General features: G+C 39.7%; 7 protein-coding genes across 12 annotated transcripts; 3 read left to right on the forward strand and 4 right to left on the reverse strand.

Annotated features, from left to right (window-relative positions):
* Positions 1–253: 253 nt before the first annotated feature.
* On the reverse strand, positions 254–1,987 carry LOC124197955 (putative carbonic anhydrase 3). The gene is made up of 7 exons (XM_046593547.1): positions 1,831–1,987; positions 1,621–1,729; positions 1,383–1,544; positions 1,155–1,296; positions 983–1,088; positions 688–915; positions 254–623 (listed from the first exon to the last, which is right to left on the reverse strand). Exons 1-7 carry the CDS (start codon positions 1,909–1,911, stop codon positions 411–413), a joined length of 1,041 nt encoding a protein of 346 aa, XP_046449503.1. The 5' UTR covers positions 1,912–1,987; the 3' UTR covers positions 254–410.
* A 452-nt stretch (positions 1,988–2,439) lies between these two features.
* LOC124197954 (protein TAPT1 homolog) lies at positions 2,440–4,866 on the forward strand. The gene is made up of 8 exons (XM_046593546.1): positions 2,440–2,801; positions 2,879–3,056; positions 3,132–3,267; positions 3,358–3,455; positions 3,516–3,666; positions 3,740–3,909; positions 3,975–4,248; positions 4,316–4,866. Exons 1-8 carry the CDS (start codon positions 2,548–2,550, stop codon positions 4,756–4,758), a joined length of 1,704 nt encoding a protein of 567 aa, XP_046449502.1. The 5' UTR covers positions 2,440–2,547; the 3' UTR covers positions 4,759–4,866.
* Positions 4,866–6,164, reverse strand: LOC124197960 (protein D3-like). The gene is made up of 7 exons (XM_046593555.1): positions 6,028–6,164; positions 5,734–5,963; positions 5,535–5,661; positions 5,371–5,465; positions 5,245–5,287; positions 5,087–5,162; positions 4,866–5,022 (listed from the first exon to the last, which is right to left on the reverse strand). Exons 2-7 carry the CDS (start codon positions 5,890–5,892, stop codon positions 4,923–4,925), a joined length of 600 nt encoding a protein of 199 aa, XP_046449511.1. The 5' UTR covers positions 5,893–5,963; positions 6,028–6,164; the 3' UTR covers positions 4,866–4,922.
* Positions 6,165–6,170: 6 nt separating this feature from the next.
* Positions 6,171–7,743, reverse strand: LOC124197958 (protein D3-like). The gene is made up of 7 exons (XM_046593549.1): positions 7,478–7,743; positions 7,139–7,255; positions 6,954–7,080; positions 6,793–6,887; positions 6,667–6,709; positions 6,521–6,596; positions 6,171–6,447 (listed from the first exon to the last, which is right to left on the reverse strand). Exons 1-7 carry the CDS (start codon positions 7,628–7,630, stop codon positions 6,306–6,308), a joined length of 753 nt encoding a protein of 250 aa, XP_046449505.1. The 5' UTR covers positions 7,631–7,743; the 3' UTR covers positions 6,171–6,305.
* Positions 7,744–7,821: 78 nt separating this feature from the next.
* LOC124197959 (protein D3-like) lies at positions 7,822–9,569 on the forward strand. Of its 4 annotated transcripts, none has more exons than XM_046593552.1 (7): positions 7,822–8,133; positions 8,315–8,391; positions 8,465–8,591; positions 8,744–8,838; positions 8,908–8,950; positions 9,022–9,097; positions 9,161–9,569. In XM_046593552.1, the coding sequence occupies exons 2-7, from the start codon at positions 8,323–8,325 to the stop codon at positions 9,297–9,299; spliced, it is 549 nt and encodes a 182-aa protein (XP_046449508.1). In that variant the 5' UTR covers positions 7,822–8,133; positions 8,315–8,322; the 3' UTR covers positions 9,300–9,569. The 4 variants fall into 4 exon arrangements, with proteins under 4 accessions (XP_046449508.1, XP_046449506.1, XP_046449509.1 ...); XM_046593550.1 differs by having other exon boundaries at positions 7,841–8,133; positions 8,223–8,391; XM_046593553.1 differs by having other exon boundaries at positions 7,841–8,133; positions 8,318–8,391.
* A 436-nt stretch (positions 9,570–10,005) lies between these two features.
* Positions 10,006–13,123, forward strand: LOC124197952 (protein fem-1 homolog A-like). The gene is made up of 6 exons (XM_046593542.1): positions 10,006–10,230; positions 10,327–10,392; positions 10,562–10,965; positions 11,047–11,384; positions 11,456–11,784; positions 11,902–13,123. The coding sequence occupies exons 3-6, from the start codon at positions 10,571–10,573 to the stop codon at positions 12,772–12,774; spliced, it is 1,935 nt and encodes a 644-aa protein (XP_046449498.1). The 5' UTR covers positions 10,006–10,230; positions 10,327–10,392; positions 10,562–10,570; the 3' UTR covers positions 12,775–13,123.
* On the reverse strand, positions 12,861–15,723 carry LOC124197953 (NADPH-dependent diflavin oxidoreductase 1-like). 3 transcript variants are annotated; one of them, XM_046593545.1, is made up of 6 exons: positions 15,420–15,694; positions 15,332–15,350; positions 14,267–15,255; positions 14,039–14,203; positions 13,738–13,967; positions 12,861–13,528 (listed from the first exon to the last, which is right to left on the reverse strand). In XM_046593545.1, the coding sequence occupies exons 3-6, from the start codon at positions 15,230–15,232 to the stop codon at positions 13,279–13,281; spliced, it is 1,611 nt and encodes a 536-aa protein (XP_046449501.1). In that variant the 5' UTR covers positions 15,233–15,255; positions 15,332–15,350; positions 15,420–15,694; the 3' UTR covers positions 12,861–13,278. The 3 variants fall into 3 exon arrangements, with proteins under 3 accessions (XP_046449501.1, XP_046449499.1, XP_046449500.1); XM_046593543.1 differs by having other exon boundaries at positions 14,267–15,350; positions 15,420–15,723; XM_046593544.1 differs by having other exon boundaries at positions 14,267–15,370.
* Positions 15,724–18,353: the final 2,630 nt, after the last annotated feature.

An 18,353-nucleotide genomic window follows, 5' to 3' on the forward strand; every position in this document is an offset into this window, starting at 1 on the left:
TGCTAGTGCGTGGTTATAAGATGAAAAGTATAGCTTTTCTCACTTTTGTGCTATTTACGATAGTCAAGTTGATTTAGGCTACTATCGATATAAACAGAACGTCAATTGAAATCGGTTAGCATTTGAGTAAAGCATATCTTAAAGTATATAACCTAACAGTCCACAAACAAGCACTCACGTCATTCTCTATTTCTTATCTAACTGTGCATGTGATAGACAATTATCTTCTTTCTATAAAGCAGTGGTTATAACGTTTTGATTGGTGAATTTTCGTTGTATTTAACATCATTAAATGTTATTCAATGTAATTGCCCGCAATATTGAAAATGATTAAAAAATTATGTTATTGTAAAACCAAATATTTGAGAATGCCTTTCAGCTAACCTCTAAACCCTCAACTTAGAGTTAGACTAATACACCATCATGAAGGGAACATTCTGTGGGAAGAATGGATAGTAGGCAAATGCAGCAGGATTGTAAATAGGGAACACAAGAGGCAGCTCGGAAGTTTTTTGTTCTGGCCCAGAGTAGGTAACAATTCGGTCGTGTTCGTGTTGAGTGGGGCGGACATTTTTACTCAGCGGCTTGCCGTGGTCATCGCTCAACTGCCTGAACATCTCCAACTAAATGAGGAAACAGAGAAATGTCTAATAACAACGCTGTGTACCAAGCAGTAAAACAAAATACCTGTTTATGGGAGATGTGAACTGGTGTTTCAAAAACGGTCCAGATGACATCTTCGTTGCATCTGGCGTCGGTCAGGGATCCTTCGTAGCGGAAGAAGCTTGCAGTGTTGCTGGGAAGAAGATCCTTCAGTGGGACGGAGTAGGGCAGTTTCTCGTTTTTCTTGCTGGCAGTCTTAATGCTGTCAAAATGTTCGATATGGCGGAAGGCAATATTGTCTCTATCTTGCAGCTGCACAACAAAATGTAACAAAATTAATTCTCTTTATCTAGAAATCTGTTTTGAATTATATTCAAACATCAATCAGGATTCCCAGGACAGCTAAACCGTCGTTGTGTTTGGTGGCATTCACGAAATTCCCGTATTTTTTATTCCAGTGGACAATGTGAACCTCTCCAGCGTATCTAAAAGGGAATAGAAATTAAGTGTGTAAAATCTCGAGTCAGAGATTCTCATTGGGCGTATCTTACTGTTTCCTGTTGATTTTATGTTCGCTACCAAATTCAGCTTCTCCCCAGTGAAAATGCATCTGAGCAAACTCGTAGGGACCTTCGAGACCTCCTCCGGAAATGGTAGGCAAATCCTTAATTAAGTTGTCAATGGTCAACTGGACTAAAAACATTTGAAATTCGAATTACGAAAATGTTATTGATTTATTCGTTAAATGTTTAGGAAAATTAAAGCACAGGTAAACATACCAGTGTGTCCGTTGTTCTCCAAATTCTCTGGTAAACCTTTTGCGTAGTTGTGGAATTGGAACGGAGGGAATTTGGCCGTTTTGCTTTTCCTGGTGTCGATGTTGATGGGCGACTGATGTTCGCCGGCGCACAGCGAATTGTGTTCCTTCCATTTGTTAGGATCTTTGAAGAAAGACAAAACGAAAATTAGATTTTGTGACGCAGGCGAATATTTTAAAGTAAATCTGGCTAAACTTACCATCATAAGAAAAATGTCCACTTTCAGCTGTGGCTACCAAAGCTCCCTTTGGGCCCTGCGGATTGGGCATAGCGTTGATGACCACAAAACAACATAATACCAGGAAAAACTGCAACACGATAAAATACGGTGAAAGCAATATTTTTTCTAATTCGTACTCGGCCATGTTATAATATAGATAAAGAAATGAATACGAATTTAATAACTTACCTGAGAAAACACGCTAAGTTTCGCCATTTTAGAGATGTCGTCTCTTCCCAGGATGATTTCCGGGTAATAATGATTGCACATCTTAGCTTCAATTTATATACTCGTTGATGGCTTGATGCGAGACCTTGTCCATCCTCCTCCCAAAGGAAAAATCAACTCCACCCTTTCCCAATGTCACTGATTTTAAACCACGCTATCTCATTTGTCGAATACCTGTTTCTGTAATATTTTAAATTTGTGTTGATTTGGAAACAGCCAAAATTCTCCCGGTAAAGTGGCCATGAATTATGGGTGGAACTTTGATTTAATGAACTGGTAGTAACCCTACAGGCACCACTCCCATGCAAAATTTTACGATTTCTCGATAAGGATTCTATCCCAGACGATGAGAGAAAAATAAATTGAGACATTTTTAGAGCAGTCGATTATGCATAAAATTTAATTCTTCCTTTTATTTCAGTCTTGATGTAGCTCCAAGCGCTTGATTAGTGATTACGATTTACGAATAGCGAAAACTGCTATTCGTATTTAAAAGTATTTTGAATACTGGTTTTCCAGCGGGCAAGCGCCTAGCGGGGAAATATTCAACTTTCTTTGTCAATGTTTATTTCTTTCATGCAGACGAATTTTTCAAAGAAAATGCTTGTTTCTCCGAGTGTCGTTTCGTTTCTGTTTTAGTCTAAAAAATAATAATAATTTCGTGTGGATTTCTCAAAAATGCCTTCTTTTTACAGTTTCGTACGGGCAGAGCTTTACAGAGGTTATCAGTTAGAAAATGATGAAGAGCGTTATGTTGCTCGACGCCAGAAAGTGTATCTTTTCATGAAAATACCTAGGGAGGTTGAGAAGTTCATGTCGTATGGTTTCTTTCAGTGCACAGATGCATTTTTGTTTCTATTTACCTTTCTTCCTCTCCGATTTGTTCTTGCCATTTGGGGTATGGTAACCCGACCTATACTACATTTTTTCTGGTACAAACCTTAAAAGGAATCTTCTTATGTTGTCATATATATTTAAAATCTTTAAATTTCCTTTAAAACTATATTAGCTTTAGCAAGATCAAGTACAAGCGAATCTTACAGCCATCTGAAATCGTTGATGTCTTGAAAGGCACTATTATCATCATATGCTGCATTATACTATCCCATGTCGACATGGCCATGATGTACCACTTAATCAAAAGCCAATCAGTCATAAAGTTATACATTTTCTACAACATGCTTGAGGTAGGAACAAACTGGTTTAATTAATAACTCGTTGCTTGCAAAAATTTTTGAACTCTTTTTCCTGTAATTTTCTAGACTGGAGACAGATTATTTTCTGTTTTTGGGCAAGATATTATTGATGCTCTTTTCTGGACAGCAACAGAAAGAAAAGGAAGAAAGAGAGAACACTTGGGTGTTATCCCCCATTTTATTATGGCTGTTATTTATGTCTGTAAGTTTTCAAAGAGAGAAAGAAATAATTTAAATCTTCTGTTTATTTATTCTCATTTTCCCTTACATTTAAAACTTTATTTGAACTTAGTGCTGCATACTGTTTTGGTACTTCTTCAAGCCACCACACTCAATGTGGCCATTAACTCAAGCAACAAAGCTCTTCTAACCATCATGATGTCTAATAATGCAAGTTCAATATTTTTACAGTTATTTTTACTTTAACCGCTAATTTTTCAACCCTCTTAGTTTGTTGAACTAAAAAGCAGTGTCTTCAAGAAATTTGATAAGAACAACTTGTTTCAGTTGTCTTGTTCTGACGTCAGAGAGCGATTTCATCTTAGTATTCTTCTTCTTGTCGTAGTAATTCAAACAATGCGAGAGTATATGTGGAAAGAAGGTAGGCCCTACTGTTTGTATTTCACATCAGCAGTTAACCTTGGCTCGACATTAACCGCATTTCCGTGTTTTAGAACGATTTTGGGTATTAATTCCTGATTGCCTCATGGTTATATTGGCCGAAGTCATTGTGGACTGGGTGAAACACGCATTTATCACGCGCTTCAATGACATTCCTTCCAACATTTATCAAGAATTCACACTGAGTCTCGCGTATGACTTGGCAGCGACAAAGCAGAAACATGTGAGACACTTGCCTTATTTCCAAATCTACTGTTTGTATTTAATAGCGATCGATTGTTACTACAGGCTTTCACGGATCACTCCGATTTGGTTGCTCGAAGAATGGGTTTCATACCCCTGCCATTGGGAGTGTTGGCTATCCGCATCGTAAGCCAAGCCATTCAAATCGACAACTTCGGTGACGCCTTCGTCCTCTTTTTCGCGTTCCTTTGTCTAGGATCCTTCAGGATCCTTTCCAATATTGTAACTCTTGGCAAAGCTTGCGACCTCATTGATACACATCAAAAGCAACGCACTACTGCCGCTATTGCCACTACAGCCACAGGATTGGCAGCTACAGGTATTGAATTAAATTTTTAAATAATACAAGATCCAAGTTTGATTTAAAAACTTTTCTTCGTTTTTAGCCATGTCCTCGACTACCGAAAGTGCATCCCCAAGAGCATCTCGATCTGAGAGAAGAGCAGTTGCCACTGAAGATCGCGAATGCCCTCCAAAGAATGACGTGTTTCCTGAACCACCTGGATTGTTCGTTCGTTCCATGAGTATAGATGATTCCCAACTGAGTAAACTTTCCTCGGTTCCCGATCCAACCGATGTCGACATTTTGACAGTGCCTCTCAAAGTTCGAAGTGCTTCTCATTCCCCTCCCCGCCGATCCGACATAGGTCTACACCGCAGAGGTAGCGGAAGAAGGATGCGCATATCTACACCACCTCAGATCCCCCCACTTATACCGGAACTCGGCCAACCTATTTTCTCCAACAGCACTGTTAGCTTGACTAGTATCTGTCTTAATGAAGAGATATTTGATGAAGACGATACTCTTATAGAAGGCAACTTTAAATAGAGACCAATTCAATCGACTTTGAAAATTCTTTGCGCCAACGATAAAGAACGTGATTTATGATATTTTTAATAAACTGTGATAAACAGAAAATTGCCACATTTATCGCTATAAACTTCGAGTATTTTATCCAACAATTTCTTAATCAAAAATCATCATTAACAAAATTATGCCTTGGATAGGAATACATTTCCAGCCACCGGCTGTCCGAGATTATATTTTGCGGCAAATTTTCGAATTGAAAATTTCCCACGACCTTTAATGTTCCTATATAAAATGCACAATTTCATGAAGATATTCACGGTAACGCAAGTCATTTAAATGTACTTACTGTTCCAGCAAGCGGTTTTCGTCACATGTAAGATAATTGGGCTGTTTGTACACTAAAAATGTATATCTGTGGAAACCTGCGTAGACGTTTATAACCACCGATCAAAATATTTAAAATACTAGGGAAAACACAATTGTAAGAAAATATAATTAATATACCGGTTAATGGAGGTGGTTGAGAACCCAGGTAAACAGCCAAAGCCTATTATTTAAAAATAAAGTAGCATTAGAACCATGATAGAAAAAATTCAAAAACTACTCAGAAAATCCAGCTTTTTAAATTACCTCCCCTTTCATAAAGTCATTCCCAGGAACGTTTACGACTATCCAATGTTGAAACTCCCTTAATAGCGGGAGATCCCGTGAAGGAGCATCAGGATCTAGGAAGTATTTGGCAAATGTATGGCACAAATAGTGCAATGGCAATAAAAAAAGTATCAGAATATTACCGATTAAGCAAAGAGTAAAAAGATCTCCATCTTGAAAGGTCCACTGAATTTTGACGGGTTTGTTTTGTACTTGAGTAGGTGTCAATTGATTTCCTCCATTTACAGTTAAACCACCTTCATATTCAACCTAGATATTAAAAAAAAAAAAAAAAAACTTTATATCCATATCCAATAACCTAAATAAACGTTAATGACATACAATAAGTGTTTCTGGAGGAGCCGCATCAATAAGAACAGGGACAACTCCCAGAGTAGTCCAGAAATCTCCGGCTTTACTTAAATAACCTTGTGGAGAAGCGGATGTCAAACTCATCTGCAGTAGCACACAAACAATTGAAAATGGGATAAACTTAAACATATTTTGACCTTAAATTTCTCTTCAGCAGCGTACACAATTTCAAACCGTTTCGATCAAAGACAGCCCAAACACTAATAAGTACAAAACGTGTTTTAATGTTTTATGCCTTTTTTCTAAATTTATATAACGGTATACTTTAGCTTCAGCGAAGTTGATGAATTTGATAAGCCAATTTTTTTTTTCGAGACAACACCGTTAGCTTGACCTTACCCCAATTTTTCTGGTCTTCAGGCAATTAGATTTTACTTAATATCTACAACATTTGAAAATCGCTCGAGTTAACATATTTAATGGTATTCTTTATTATGAACTGTGATACACAGAAAACTTAAGCTAATATATATCCCAGCTAGAAAATTTGAAAATCTTAAGGCGCTAGACCAGCAGCAATGAATACCATATTGACGAATCTTTTAATCATCACCAAGCTGTTCATAGAGCTTAGGGACATAATTATCCCACTTCGCTTGGTACACGTTTCCAGCAATTGGCTGACCCAAATTATACTTTTCCGCAAATTTACGAATGGAGAATTTTCCACGATGTTTGCCGGATCTAAACGCAACGAGAGAATAACATTGATGAGAAATTAAAACCACAGTAAGGAGTATTGCTTGTATAATGTTACCTGTTGGTCAAACGAGGCTCATCGCAGGTAAGAGGGCCAGGCTGCTTGTAAGCCAAAAATACGTATCGATGCAGACCTATTATATACATCACCATCGAAAAATTAAGAAAAAGTAATAAAACAACTTATTGTCAGGTTCATTATACCAGTGCCTTCTGGAGGACCAGATCCAACATATTGGGAAAGAACCTACATTTCAGAATAAAAATAATAAAAACAAATAAAAAATTACTCACTGGTAAATCAACTATAGAAAACACTGATTTAATTACCTCTCCATTCTTGATATCATTGCCAGGAATATTCACAACAAGCCAATGATGCCATTCCCTGAATGTTGGTGTATTCCTTGAAGGGGCATCAGGATCTGTCAATAAAGTACAGATTCTGTTGTACATTATCTGTCACAATTCTTTTTATGCAATTATTTTACCAGTCATGCAGAGAGTATAGTGGGCCCCTTCTTCGACAGGCCACTCAATATGAATGGGTTGATTCTGGACTTGAGTTGGGGTCAATTCATTTCCTCCATCAACAGCTACTCCACTATCATACTTGATCTAAAAACACTGCACAATTAGTATAATGCTTATAGCAACACAAGTATGACTGATATACCGTAATGGATTGAGCAGGTGCAACATCAATAACATCTGGGACCACCCCATGAGTTTCCATGGCTGCTTTAATTGTATTGCTTTGCGATGAAGCGAGTCTAAAGTGTGTCGAACTAAACTGCAAAAGTATGCAAAAAATGTTGAATTTATAGAACAGAAACGCCATATTGCCGGTATAGACGACGTGTACACGTGAATCGTATATTCTATCAATAGGGCTATGGCAGTTATAGAATTAGTCGATCGAATACTTGGTTACAAATTTGTCTGTTCCCTCAGGGCTCAGTCGCAGTTTTAACAATGCAAATCCCGTCAGAAAAGAAATGAGGAAACAAGTTACCTTGGCTGATGGTAGAAGGGGATGTGACGTCGTATTCAAGCGAAAGCAGAGCGACTGCCGCGAGACAAGACTGCGTGAGAAAGACGACACACTACGAATCGAATCGACGTACTTATTGACTACTTTCAGTCGCCTTAAGCCTGAAACTGACATTACTGCAACGTATTTGTGAAGAATTCCTATGAATGATTAAAATTTTTTAAATTAACACTCGAAAATTCTATTGCACCGTCAGGCTGACCAATCTAATATTAGAAGTAGTTGTTTATTTGGTAGCTAGATGGCGGCTCGACATGTTTACCTTTTTTGCTTTTAATGATATGAGTAGGGCAGTAGGTCACACGGGTATGTTCAAAATCCATATCAGAGGAGAAAAAACTGCTGGTTTTGCTGTTCACATTAAATAAGACTTAAAAAAGTTGAAAAAAAGTTGTTGCTACCATATCTTTTATCGCAGTATTGTCTACACAGCGTCATCTGTCAAAAATATTCCATTAGCTTGTTATTTGTAAATAATTTAAAGTATCTTCACGACTCTGCTCTTATCAGAAAGTCCTTTTGTATTGCCCGTCTCGAAAAGGAGAACCATTTCTAATCCCACCTTAGTGATCAACGAAATTTCTCATAAATTTATATTTACATAAGTGGATTTTGATGTAAGTAAAGTTGTTCCAAAGTTATCAAGAACAAATAAATTAATTAAGTTCATAATAATTCCTCTCTTTTATTATTTTTGTTTGGTAAGTAAGCAGTTATCTGATAAGAGAATGATGAAGTCATTTTGCTCTATTATAACAGTGACTTGCATAATCATAAACATAAGTTTTGTAAACTCAGTAGAAAATATGTCAGCCATCCTATCTCATGCAGTTGTGCCTGATGTTATTGATATTTCACCCACTGAAGCTGTGCATGTAAGTATTTTAGATGCTTTTAATAAATTTGTTTTTAAAGTTAATATTTCAAACTTTGTTTAATATAAATCAGGTTTCCTATGACAGTGGTGTGCATGTTGATCAAGGGAAAGAACTGACTCCAACTCAAGTAAAAAATGAACCAACTAAAGTAAACTGGTTAGCTGAAGAGGGATCCAATTACACCCTTTGCATGACAGGTAATAAAGATAAGGACATATTCTTTCCTCCAATCTTTCTTTGCCATTTACATTTTTTTTTTGTAGCTGGCACTGATGATGGGTGGTGAATTTATTGTCATCCTACTTTTTTTTTTAAACTGTTTGTATTTTATTTATATGATCTCTTATAGATCCAGATGCCCCATCAAGGGCTGAACCTTCGAAACGTGAAGTTCTTCATTGGCTTGTTGTTAACATTCCCGGAAATGAAATAAATAAGGGAGAGGTAAGTAGGCCCGAAATCCTCATAATCCTTAAAATGTGTCAACAATTAATTAATGCATTTTTGTGAAAGGTTCTTGCAGAGTATATTGGTTCTGGAGCCCCAAAGGGAACTGGTACACAAACAAAAATCCCTTATTAAATTATAATTTTAATTGGTTTTTGTAATTTCTTACTCAATTTGCAGGTCTTCATCGATATGTATTCTTAGTCTACAAACAACCTGGTGTGCTCAGCTGCGATGAACCGCGCATTTCAAACAGGTTTTATAACACAAATATGTTACTCATTAAAATGCATCTGTCGAACTTTTAATTTATGATTAGATCACGTGAAGGGCGAATAAACTTTTCCATTCGTAAGTTTGCGGTCAAATACAATTTGGGGCAGCCTATTGCCGGAAATCTCTTCCAAGCGCAGTACGATGATTATGTCCCAAAGCTACACGAACAGTTATCGGGCTAGCCATGCTTCAATCACGACGACCCTAATTAGATTTCATTGTAGTAAAAAAAAACAAATTAGATGATTGAATAGTTTAACCCAATATCTTATTTTCTGGTGACAAGGTTCATTTTTAATCTAAGAAATGGTGATGCGGCGTTGTGCGCATTTTTCGCAAACTTGGTCCACTTTAATGCTATAAAGCATCGTTGACATTTTTTTTTGAGCTGAAGATTTCCATGAAATATCTTAAAGAATTGCGTTTTCTAATACATTTCCACTTCGATACTTTTCCGTTGTTTTATTTATGTTAACTATGAATAATTTGGATTTGGAATTTAGTTCAAAACTGAATTTATACCTACTTCAGGTACATAAATACTGGTAAGTTGGATTGTTTGGTGAACGAGTCTTAATTTATTCTTATTCTTAAAGAAGAAATCGATTTTCTCTTCCTATGGCAATATGGCATATGTTGCGATTTGCGAAGATGGTCGTGGAAAGTTCAAACTTTCCCGGCTTGATAAATATCGATACTTAAGCCATTTCAACCAAATTACTTTAATTTAATAACTATAATCTTTTTTCACATGTTAGTAATCCACATTTTTATTCGAATTTAATAAAGGTATTACTAAGAAGGCTAAGAATGTTAGTTTTATTGTAAATTGAAAAATTGCCCTTAAAGATCGATTATGAATATTATCGATACACTTACAGCTGTTTACATTTATTGCTCATTTTCTCGAGATTTTCTTTCAGTCTCATTCAGACATTCAGTCAGTTCCTTTATGTCATTCTCTGTGTCGTGCTTTCTAAAATCTTTTTTCATTTATCCTTTCTTTTCTTCTAGTCCGAATTATGTGTAAATGAGGGTTCAAAACCAACTCTAAAGTTGAGTGTGTCGCTCACATTAACCCGTTTTCCCTTTTTGATTTATTGAATATTTGAGGTAGTAGCAGGGTTTTTTCCTTTGTCTGAATCAACTTTCCATTTTGACTGTGATGAGTAAACTTGATTAATCCCTTTCTTCCTTGTACATTTACAGGAGCTGACCCACTTTCTCCTATTCTCTCCTGGATCTTTAAAAGAAGTTTTATTTTCACACATTTTGGTAAAGACTTGAAACAAATTGCATATGTGTTTTAATGCTATCATTCTTAAAAATCAATACCCAAGTTCAACTGTGAAAGCGTCTTGGTATCGACTTTCACACTGAACTTTGAAACTTACAAATATCTGTACGTATTATTTAATAGTATGGTTTGAATGTTTTTATTTAGTGGTTCTGAATGGCAATGTGGATCACTGGGAAAAATGATCACTCCAGTCGAAGAGAAGCCCTGTTCACAGATTTATATCAGGAGTGCAAGCTGGCTCCACCTGCAGCCCGTCTATCATATTCTCTCAGAGTTCGACTTGAGAGATTTCTCCAGCCAGAGAGACGAGAAATTGCCTGCCGTATGAAAGAAGGCTGTGCTCCTCTCTTCATAGCTTGCAAGAAAGGAAATGTGGAGATTGTTGAATACCTCATCACCATCTGTAATGCGGACGTTGAACAAAGAGGGAAATACGAAGTCCCAGATGATCGCTCTGTTCACAACGTGACACCACTTTGGTGCGCTGCTGTTGCGGGCAAACTGCCAGTTGTTAAATGCCTAGTGCAATACGGTGCCGACGTAGACAGGTTTGTTCAGCACCTTCCAAATCAAATTATTATTAGTAAACCTTGTCTTCAAATGGTTTCATTTTATTTTTAACCCAACAGCATGTCAGACACGGGTTCAACGCCAGTTCGCAGTGCGTGTTTCATGACTCATTTGGAAATTGTACAGTTTCTCGTCGAAAGCGGAGCCGATATTTTGCGGGCCAATTACAACGGTGGAACATGCCTCATCAACTCAGTCCAGAGCGTTCCATTGTGCGAGTATCTTTTGCAACACGGCGCCGCTGTCAACGCGCTGGACATTCAACAGAAAACGGCTCTCCACTACGCCATTCAGGAGCATAGATTGGAAACCACCAAGTTGTTACTTCAGTATCTTGCCGACCCATATTTAAAGAGCCGTTATGGCGACGACGCATTACAAACTTCCTGCTTGAAAGGTATTTATAACGATTCATTTGGGTCTCTTTGGGCCTTCAACTGTGACAATTTTGATTTCTTGGTAATAAAGGAGCGACCCAGATATTCGAATACCTCATTACCAATGTCCCTTACAATTTGGAGCGAATCGCCGACGCCTACGAGCTAATGGGTTCGACGTGCCTTGACGAACACCATGATTTGCAATTAGCTTTACAATACTGGCGGAACGCTGTCCAGTTACGCAATCGTGACCCTGCATCTCTCATTGTTAAAGCCATCAGCTCACCAGCCGAGCATTTCAACAACGCCGTGGAATTTCAGACGCTGGAAGAACTCGACAATCTTTCCACAGACTTGGACGCGATGCGCACGCAAAGTTTATTGATATGCGAAAGGATTCTCGGCTCGACTCACAAAGTAAGAACAGACAAAAAATGGAAAAAAAAACTTTTGTAAATCAACCGCCCCAAGATGCATATCTCTAAAAAGGAGTATTGATTTTTGGTTCTCCCTCTTTTTCTTTTTAAAATAAAGGATGCGATATTCCGTTTCATGTATCGAGGAGCAGCTTACGCCGATAGCCTGCGCTACCAGCAGTGCATTGACTTGTGGAAATACGCCCTTCAGTTGAGAGTGTTCAAGGATACGTTGCTCTACAACGAGACCTGCTTCGCAGCCCGGGCCCTGGTCCGCATTTTCCTGGACCTCCACGAGAAACACGAATGCGGGCTCCTTCGCGAACCCCTGCGACTGGCCGATGTCATGTCTGCTTTTACCTTACTCGTCGACAATATGGAAGCGTCGCTGGAATTGCTCCACGTCCGACCCGTTTTCCGCCGGCACCAAGATAACTTTGACCGTATCCTCAACTGCCTGAGCCATTTGTTGTTTTTACTGACATCGATCGAGTCGGAGCGACCGGACAGGACCCGACTCGTCGAACTTGTTTGTCGGGTGGTGCGGATAGACCCCAGGACGTCGACCGGCGAGTCCCTGCTACATCTAGCCGCCAATCGGGACAACACGATTAAAAGCAGCACTTACTTTGATGAGCCTCAAGGAACCTTCTTCCCCTCGGTGAAAGTTGCCCAACTCCTCATTGATTGCGGGGCTGATGTGTCGTCCCTGGACCAGAAACGCAACACTCCCCTCCACACGGCGGCCAAAATCCAGAATTATCACTCGAATCTCGTCGAGTTGCTGCTCAATCACGGCGGCCACATCGACCAAATCAATAGCGATGGGGAGCGACCTGCCGTCATGCTCCTCAAGCTGCCCACTTGCTCTGTCCACCCGCTGCAGTACATCAGTCTCCGGTGTTTGGCCGCTTCGGTTATCAAGACCCAAGGCATCAGCTATCGAGGTGAAGTGCCAGTATCTCTAGAACCGTTCATTGAAAAGCACTGAGCTTCCTATTGAGCTTGCACCAGTAAAACGATTCAAATTAATGATGATCTTTCCCTTTTTACTAATGAACTGTTATATCTTTTGACTAGCCATAATTCTCCTTCCCTCCCCGCAAAATGTAAATAAGATTTAGTGAGCTAATAACCATCTCCAATGCAAAGAAAAAACAGGCAAAAAGTCCGTCTACTACTCGACGGTGCAATTCGACACTGCGACGCGCTTTAAATGCTTTAAAACGATATCTGTTTTGTAATTGTTTTCACATTTCCCCCTCGTCCTCTGAACCATTTTTTTGTTTGTGTTTCACAACAACTTGATGAAAGATGAACATACTACTACGTCGAACGATTTTGTTTGTTTGGTCTTTTTATTAGTTTTTTTTTCTCATGTGTTACGCCTGTGCAGCAGATAAGTATAAAAGAAAAAGCGCACAAGGAAGAAACGACGATTGCCCCGCAACAATACAATCGACTTTTTTTCCATTATCAATTATCATCATTCTAATTATGACCAAGTTTCCAGCTGCAAACGTGATTGCTTGATCATTTCTGTGATGTAGTGATTGGCTTTATCCAGAGTCCAGGCATCATTGTTACTGGCGCCGTCGTCATCAATCATCAAGGCCATCCGAAGAGCTTGCGTCACCTGATCGGGCATTTGCTTGGCGTTTCCGGCTACAAAGACCCAGGCTCGCTGATGGATCAACAGCCGACGCAGCAGTAATCTTTGTTCATCCATCCGGTGTTGAACATATCTAGACGAGCCCGCAAAATGAAACTAGAGAGTTAGCAAGACACGTTTTTCATGACACTCGAGAGTTTTCTGCTTAGTCATGTGTGAAGAAAACAAAAGAAAAAGTCACCGGATGCTACACTAGAGATCTTTTGTGCGCAGAGACGACTAATCGTTACATAATGACTTACGGATGAGTGAAGAGAAGGGAGAAGAAAAACAAATACTCACATTTTATCCGGTTGGTCTCTAGAAAAAGCGCAGGAAAGATGCAAACGTCCTTGTTGCTCTAATGACAGCCACTCATCGGAGAAGAAGAAATCGTGGGTTCGATTGCGGCAGCCAAAGTAGAGGTAGAGATCTCGTTCACTTCCAGTTGTTTCACAGCACCTCTGGTCGTTGATGTAGGAGCGGAAAGGCGAGCAGCCCGTTCCGGGACCAATCATTATCACAGGTGTCGCCTATTTTTCAAATGTAAATTGATGTTGGACATGGTAAAAAGGGTTGGTCTTATTAAAAAGGGCTTTATTACCGGGTCGGTCGGAAAGCGCAACGTCCCTGAACGAACCCATAGCGGAATCCGCACTCCAGGGACTAGTTTACTCAGCCAAGTGGAACATAGCCCACGCCGAGGTTCAGACAGTTTCGTCTTGTACTGGACCACTGCTACAAGGATTTGTAATTGCTTCGGGTTAGTCTATTTTTAAACAAAAGTTAAAAACAAGAGTATTACTTTCAAATAAATCAGTTGAGGCATTACCTTGGCACTAGAAGCGATGGAGAATGCCCTGGGTTTGATGGCCGGAATCAAATCGAATAAGTATTCGACTGGGACCTGGGCAGCCGATTTATAAAAATCGTGGAGAACTTCTAGCATAGTTCGCCGAGGTCGGTTGCAGTAATTGAATAATTCTTGCTGTCCTTCTGTCGAGACGAATTCGAGCAATTTTTCGCGTTCCATCTCGTCAGAACTGAAGCGAGCCAAAAGTTCGAAGAAAGACTTCCTGGGAATAGATAGGAAGTCCCAGTAGCGACGGGCGCACTCTTCGGTCGTGAATCCAGCGGCCGGCAGGATCCAATCTGGAGGCAATTTGGTCTCGACTTTGTTGCTGCTGAGAGACAGGCGCTGGTATTTGGCAAGTTGAGGAAAAACTTGAAAGAGCATGTCAACTTTGTCGTCCGAGTTGGTCGGTTGGACCAATACAACATCTCCAGGGCTATAGGTGATGCCTGAATCGTTCAGATCGAAAGTGATGAGTCGAACGTCCTGGAAATGTTCGGCGGAGGTGACTCGAACGTTTTGTGATACCTCCGCATTGTAAGGATTCTTGGCGGAATAATAAGGCGGATGACTAGTAGGTGACTGATGGGCTGTTGATGTGACAGAATCAATTTTGGTAACTGAATATTTAGCAGGAGGTAGAAAGTCTGGACTGAGTGGTTGAATGCCTTCAGGTAATGGGAACATTTGTAAAATCATTGGCCAAAGGTTTTCCAGCCAAGGGTTTATGGCAGCATCTAATCCCATGTCGTGTTGGTCATCACCCAATGCAGGATCGAGAATTGGTTTGGCCCCAAGCTGCAGAAGTCGTTTGTGTAATTTCTTGGCAGCAAAGTTGAATTTCTGATAAGACGAGTCACCCAACCCTAGAACACCAAAGTTCATTGCCAACAAGGAATTTTGAGGTAAATCTCTCCTCAGTAGAAATCTCCAGAATTGTTTCATATTGTCTGGTTCTTCTCCTTGTCCTGTTGTCGAGCAAACAAATATGACAATATGCTGGTCAGGTAAAAGTTGGACTTCAAAGTCATCCATTTCCAATACCTTGACATTGAATCGAAATCTGAAATGAATCGTTGAAAGCTATCTGTCATTTATTTGATTTGTAGTTTAAGAACTTGCACATACATACCTAAGAGCTTCTCTTCCTATTCTTTCTGCCAGATCCTGAGCAGTTCCTGTTTGACTTCCATAGAGCACAAGTAAATTTCTCTCAAAAATCATCATTTCCTTTGTTTGAATGGAAACTATTTCGGAGAGAGTTTAATCGTTGTCGTTTCCACGACAAGTTTCTGAGCACGTACGTCTCGACAAAAGCCAATTGCATGCAGATGGGTTTATTACTACGACAATTCCAGGTTGTTGTCAAAGATAAAAACCCGACGAGTGCTGGGGGGAACAACATCGTCTGCATTCGGAAACTTGACGTAGGCTACATCACGAAGCTGTTTCTCACTGGAAAAGAAATTTCGGTTGGGTTGTAATTCTGATTAAAGATTTGTATCCTCCTCGACTTTTCATATATATGTTTATTACCTTCTCTCGAAGCAGCTCAGTATATATGTACACACAACAGCCAAGTAATAGGAAGGGTCTCTATTGTCAACTTTTATGGATCGTGCGCGGGTATGGCAATCCGCAGCGCGGCAAAAGTTAGTGAGGGTTTCATGTTCGCCTCTTTTTTAATTGGAAAGGGTTGACGTTAAAAAAAGAAAACAAGATCAAACGTGAAAAAACATATAAAAATGTGAGTGTGGCCAAGCAGATATTATCTCATTTATTTTTTTTTCCCGTATTTGCCATATAGACCTGCGCGCACGATAGATTTGTCTGTAAGTAAATACGTTTTACAATCTCGGGAAAGTTCGGCGTCGTCGTCAAGCACTCAAAATAATGATCTCTATTCTCTATAAATCTTCTACTTATATACAATTTTTTTTTTTCATTTATTTATTTTTTTTCCCCCTTTCATACAGCATGGCGTCCGCCTTTGATGCAGGAGCAGCTGCAGATTGACGTCAGAATCTCCTATATAATGTAATCCTTACCTTCTCTATATAGATAAATAGGCTATTCGTATATAGCGCCGCATGGTACACACTTGACGGCGAAATAGCTGGTTTTTTTTCATACTCTTCGTGACTTTTTCTACGTATTCTCATTTTAATGTCGAAAACAAATAAACCTAAACTGAGAAAATGTATTTATGGAATAAAACTTACAATACACGAATTTTCTACTCGGCGCTTTCACCATGGCAAACGCTCTCATTCACAAAGTCGGAGAGTCTGAAGTGTATTACATGAACTCGTACATAATGAAGTACACACGAGAATAAAGTAGGTGGCGGTTGCTGTCGTGATGATTGTTGTCTACCATCATCATCTGTTTGGCTGGGCAGAAAGTTGGTCGATAGATGCTGGCGTTTTTATTATTACATATACGGTTGAATAGAGTCTTGACGAACGTGTTTATCATTAGAGCCGCTTTGTGTGGGTGACGTTCAAGCAGCACGTCCCCATGCGGAATAACCGTACCCTAAACGGAAGAAGAAAAGTTGCCCGCTATTTTTCTGGTATCGATTTTTTTTTCCCAACATGCTGATGGTGGTGTACTATCAAGGTGTGGTCTAAACTGATGTACTGATTTGTTTTTCTTCCTGACGTCCGTGTGACAGAGTACATAGAGCAGCTAATAGAAAATCGTAATGGATGGTCATTAGAAGAAGCCAACAGCCGAGCGTCCAACTATTCGAGGGGGGGTACTGGTCTCTGTAAGTAAGTGATTACATCGCAGTATCGCACATCAGAGAGCCATTTGCTATTGCATTATGTGTGCCTATTTACTCCCTCTCTTTTCCAGCTATAGCCGAAAAAAAGGAAGCTAGATATATACCTAGCCATGACGACCGCACAGGACACTGTGAATTGTTAAGCTTCTACAACGACGTCAGCAATCAATGGTGGTGTGCTGTTCAATTATGTGCGGCGGTGGCGGTGGTATTCTATATATATATGAAACGTGAGCATCGAACTGTATACAAAAGAGAGAGAGAGCTTTCGATCGAATGTGTCGCCCAAATAGAATAGGACGTGTGTCGATCTCAAAAAAAAAACGGGAAAGTGGTTAAAGCAAGTTTCCATCTTGGTTTCTTTTGGCCGCATTGTCTCTATCTAATTTTTCGATTGACTTGCCTCCGAGCTCCTTATTTCGTTGGCCATTGTGTGCGACGCAGCTCCTCTTCTTCAGACGCATAAAAATGCCTCCGCCGCCTATATGGGCGCCGTATATCGGTCCCTGCCATCTCACAATCGACAAACGATCGCGCGGGAGAGAGAGAAAGAGAGAGTCTCTATAGGTACAAAAGTGAGTTGGGCGCATGGTCGATGGTCCCGAAAATCGATAAGACTCGCGGTGGTATCGCAGCAGCTAAGACTCTGGTAGCTCGCAGGTCTCTCTCTCTCTTTCCAACTCGGATGTGTGTCGATACTTGTGTGTGTGTGTGTGTGTGAGAGAGAAGTATATTATTACACACTCTTGTCGTGCGAAATAAAACGGATCCAAGGCCGTATTGTGTCGATCACGGCACACTTCTTCCAAGGTGAAGCGGACACACACAATCGACCGACAATATTACATGTAGAAATGGAATGAAATTATGTATGAAGGAATGAAAACGAAATGTAAAAACTTGTTTAAAACTGAAGGTGACTGTTCCAGTTGCACGGATATAGTCCTTATGCAGATGCATAATTGCCGCGTTCCTTGTAGTTGATAAAATGGTTGCATGTTAAGTTGTTGTTATAAACAGTTGGCGGTACAAACAGCACCTGCTTCTACCGCGCAATGCAAATCAGTTTGTGTATAAAGAATATAGTTGATCCAGTTGTCTACACGGCAGGATTGATATGGCAATGACAGAGAAACATTGTCTGCTTAGTAGGAAAACTCGTATTTTTCTTCTTTGACGGTGTTATTCTCTATTCGCTATACGGTTTGTCGGCTGTTTTTGTTGATCTTGATCTTTTTACCCTATACACACACACACACACTCGGAGCCAATGGA

Source organism: Daphnia pulex, chromosome 7 (assembly GCF_021134715.1).
Source record: "Daphnia pulex isolate KAP4 chromosome 7, ASM2113471v1".
Taxonomy (NCBI): domain Eukaryota; kingdom Metazoa; phylum Arthropoda; class Branchiopoda; order Diplostraca; family Daphniidae; genus Daphnia; species Daphnia pulex.

Bases quoted from the DNA above. Each gene is read 5' to 3' on its own strand.
- LOC124197954 (XM_046593546.1), top strand. From the start codon at position 2,548: ATGCCTTCTTTTTACAGTTTCGTACGGGCAGAGCTTTACAGAGGTTAT. The intron at 3,456-3,515 runs GCAAGTTCAATA...CAACCCTCTTAG, and splicing joins CCATCATGATGTCTAATAAT to TTTGTTGAACTAAAAAGCAG. The intron at 4,249-4,315 runs GTATTGAATTAA...CTTCGTTTTTAG, and splicing joins CACAGGATTGGCAGCTACAG to CCATGTCCTCGACTACCGAA.
- LOC124197960 (XM_046593555.1), bottom strand. From the start codon at position 5,892: ATGTTTAAGTTTATCCCATTTTCAATTGTTTGTGTGCTACTGCAGATG. The intron at 5,662-5,733 runs GTATGTCATTAA...TTTAATATCTAG, and splicing joins CTCCTCCAGAAACACTTATT to GTTGAATATGAAGGTGGTTT. The intron at 5,163-5,244 runs GTATATTAATTA...ACGTCTACGCAG, and splicing joins TCAACCACCTCCATTAACCG to GTTTCCACAGATATACATTT.
- LOC124197955 (XM_046593547.1), bottom strand. From the start codon at position 1,911: ATGTGCAATCATTATTACCCGGAAATCATCCTGGGAAGAGACGACATC. The intron at 1,089-1,154 runs GTAAGATACGCC...ATTCCCTTTTAG, and splicing joins CATAAAATCAACAGGAAACA to ATACGCTGGAGAGGTTCACA. The intron at 916-982 runs GTTTGAATATAA...TTTGTTGTGCAG, and splicing joins TCCTGGGAATCCTGATTGAT to CTGCAAGATAGAGACAATAT.
- LOC124197959 (XM_046593550.1), top strand. From the start codon at position 8,245: ATGATGAAGTCATTTTGCTCTATTATAACAGTGACTTGCATAATCATA. The intron at 8,392-8,464 runs GTAAGTATTTTA...AATATAAATCAG, and splicing joins CACCCACTGAAGCTGTGCAT to GTTTCCTATGACAGTGGTGT. The intron at 8,839-8,907 runs GTAAGTAGGCCC...TTTTTGTGAAAG, and splicing joins ATGAAATAAATAAGGGAGAG to GTTCTTGCAGAGTATATTGG.
- LOC124197953 (XM_046593543.1), bottom strand. From the start codon at position 15,514: ATGATGATTTTTGAGAGAAATTTACTTGTGCTCTATGGAAGTCAAACA. The intron at 13,968-14,038 runs GTAATAAAGCCC...TTTGAAAAATAG, and splicing joins TGCGCTTTCCGACCGACCCG to GCGACACCTGTGATAATGAT. The intron at 13,529-13,737 runs GTGAGTATTTGT...GGGCTCGTCTAG, and splicing joins AGAGACCAACCGGATAAAAT to ATATGTTCAACACCGGATGG.
- LOC124197958 (XM_046593549.1), bottom strand. From the start codon at position 7,630: ATGTCAGTTTCAGGCTTAAGGCGACTGAAAGTAGTCAATAAGTACGTC. The intron at 7,256-7,477 runs GTAACTTGTTTC...ATACTTTTGCAG, and splicing joins CCCTTCTACCATCAGCCAAG to TTTAGTTCGACACACTTTAG. The intron at 6,888-6,953 runs GTAAAATAATTG...CTTTATTGACAG, and splicing joins CTATACTCTCTGCATGACTG to ATCCTGATGCCCCTTCAAGG.
- LOC124197952 (XM_046593542.1), top strand. From the start codon at position 10,571: ATGGCAATGTGGATCACTGGGAAAAATGATCACTCCAGTCGAAGAGAA. The intron at 10,966-11,046 runs GTTTGTTCAGCA...TTAACCCAACAG, and splicing joins TACGGTGCCGACGTAGACAG to CATGTCAGACACGGGTTCAA. The intron at 11,385-11,455 runs GTATTTATAACG...TTGGTAATAAAG, and splicing joins ACAAACTTCCTGCTTGAAAG to GAGCGACCCAGATATTCGAA.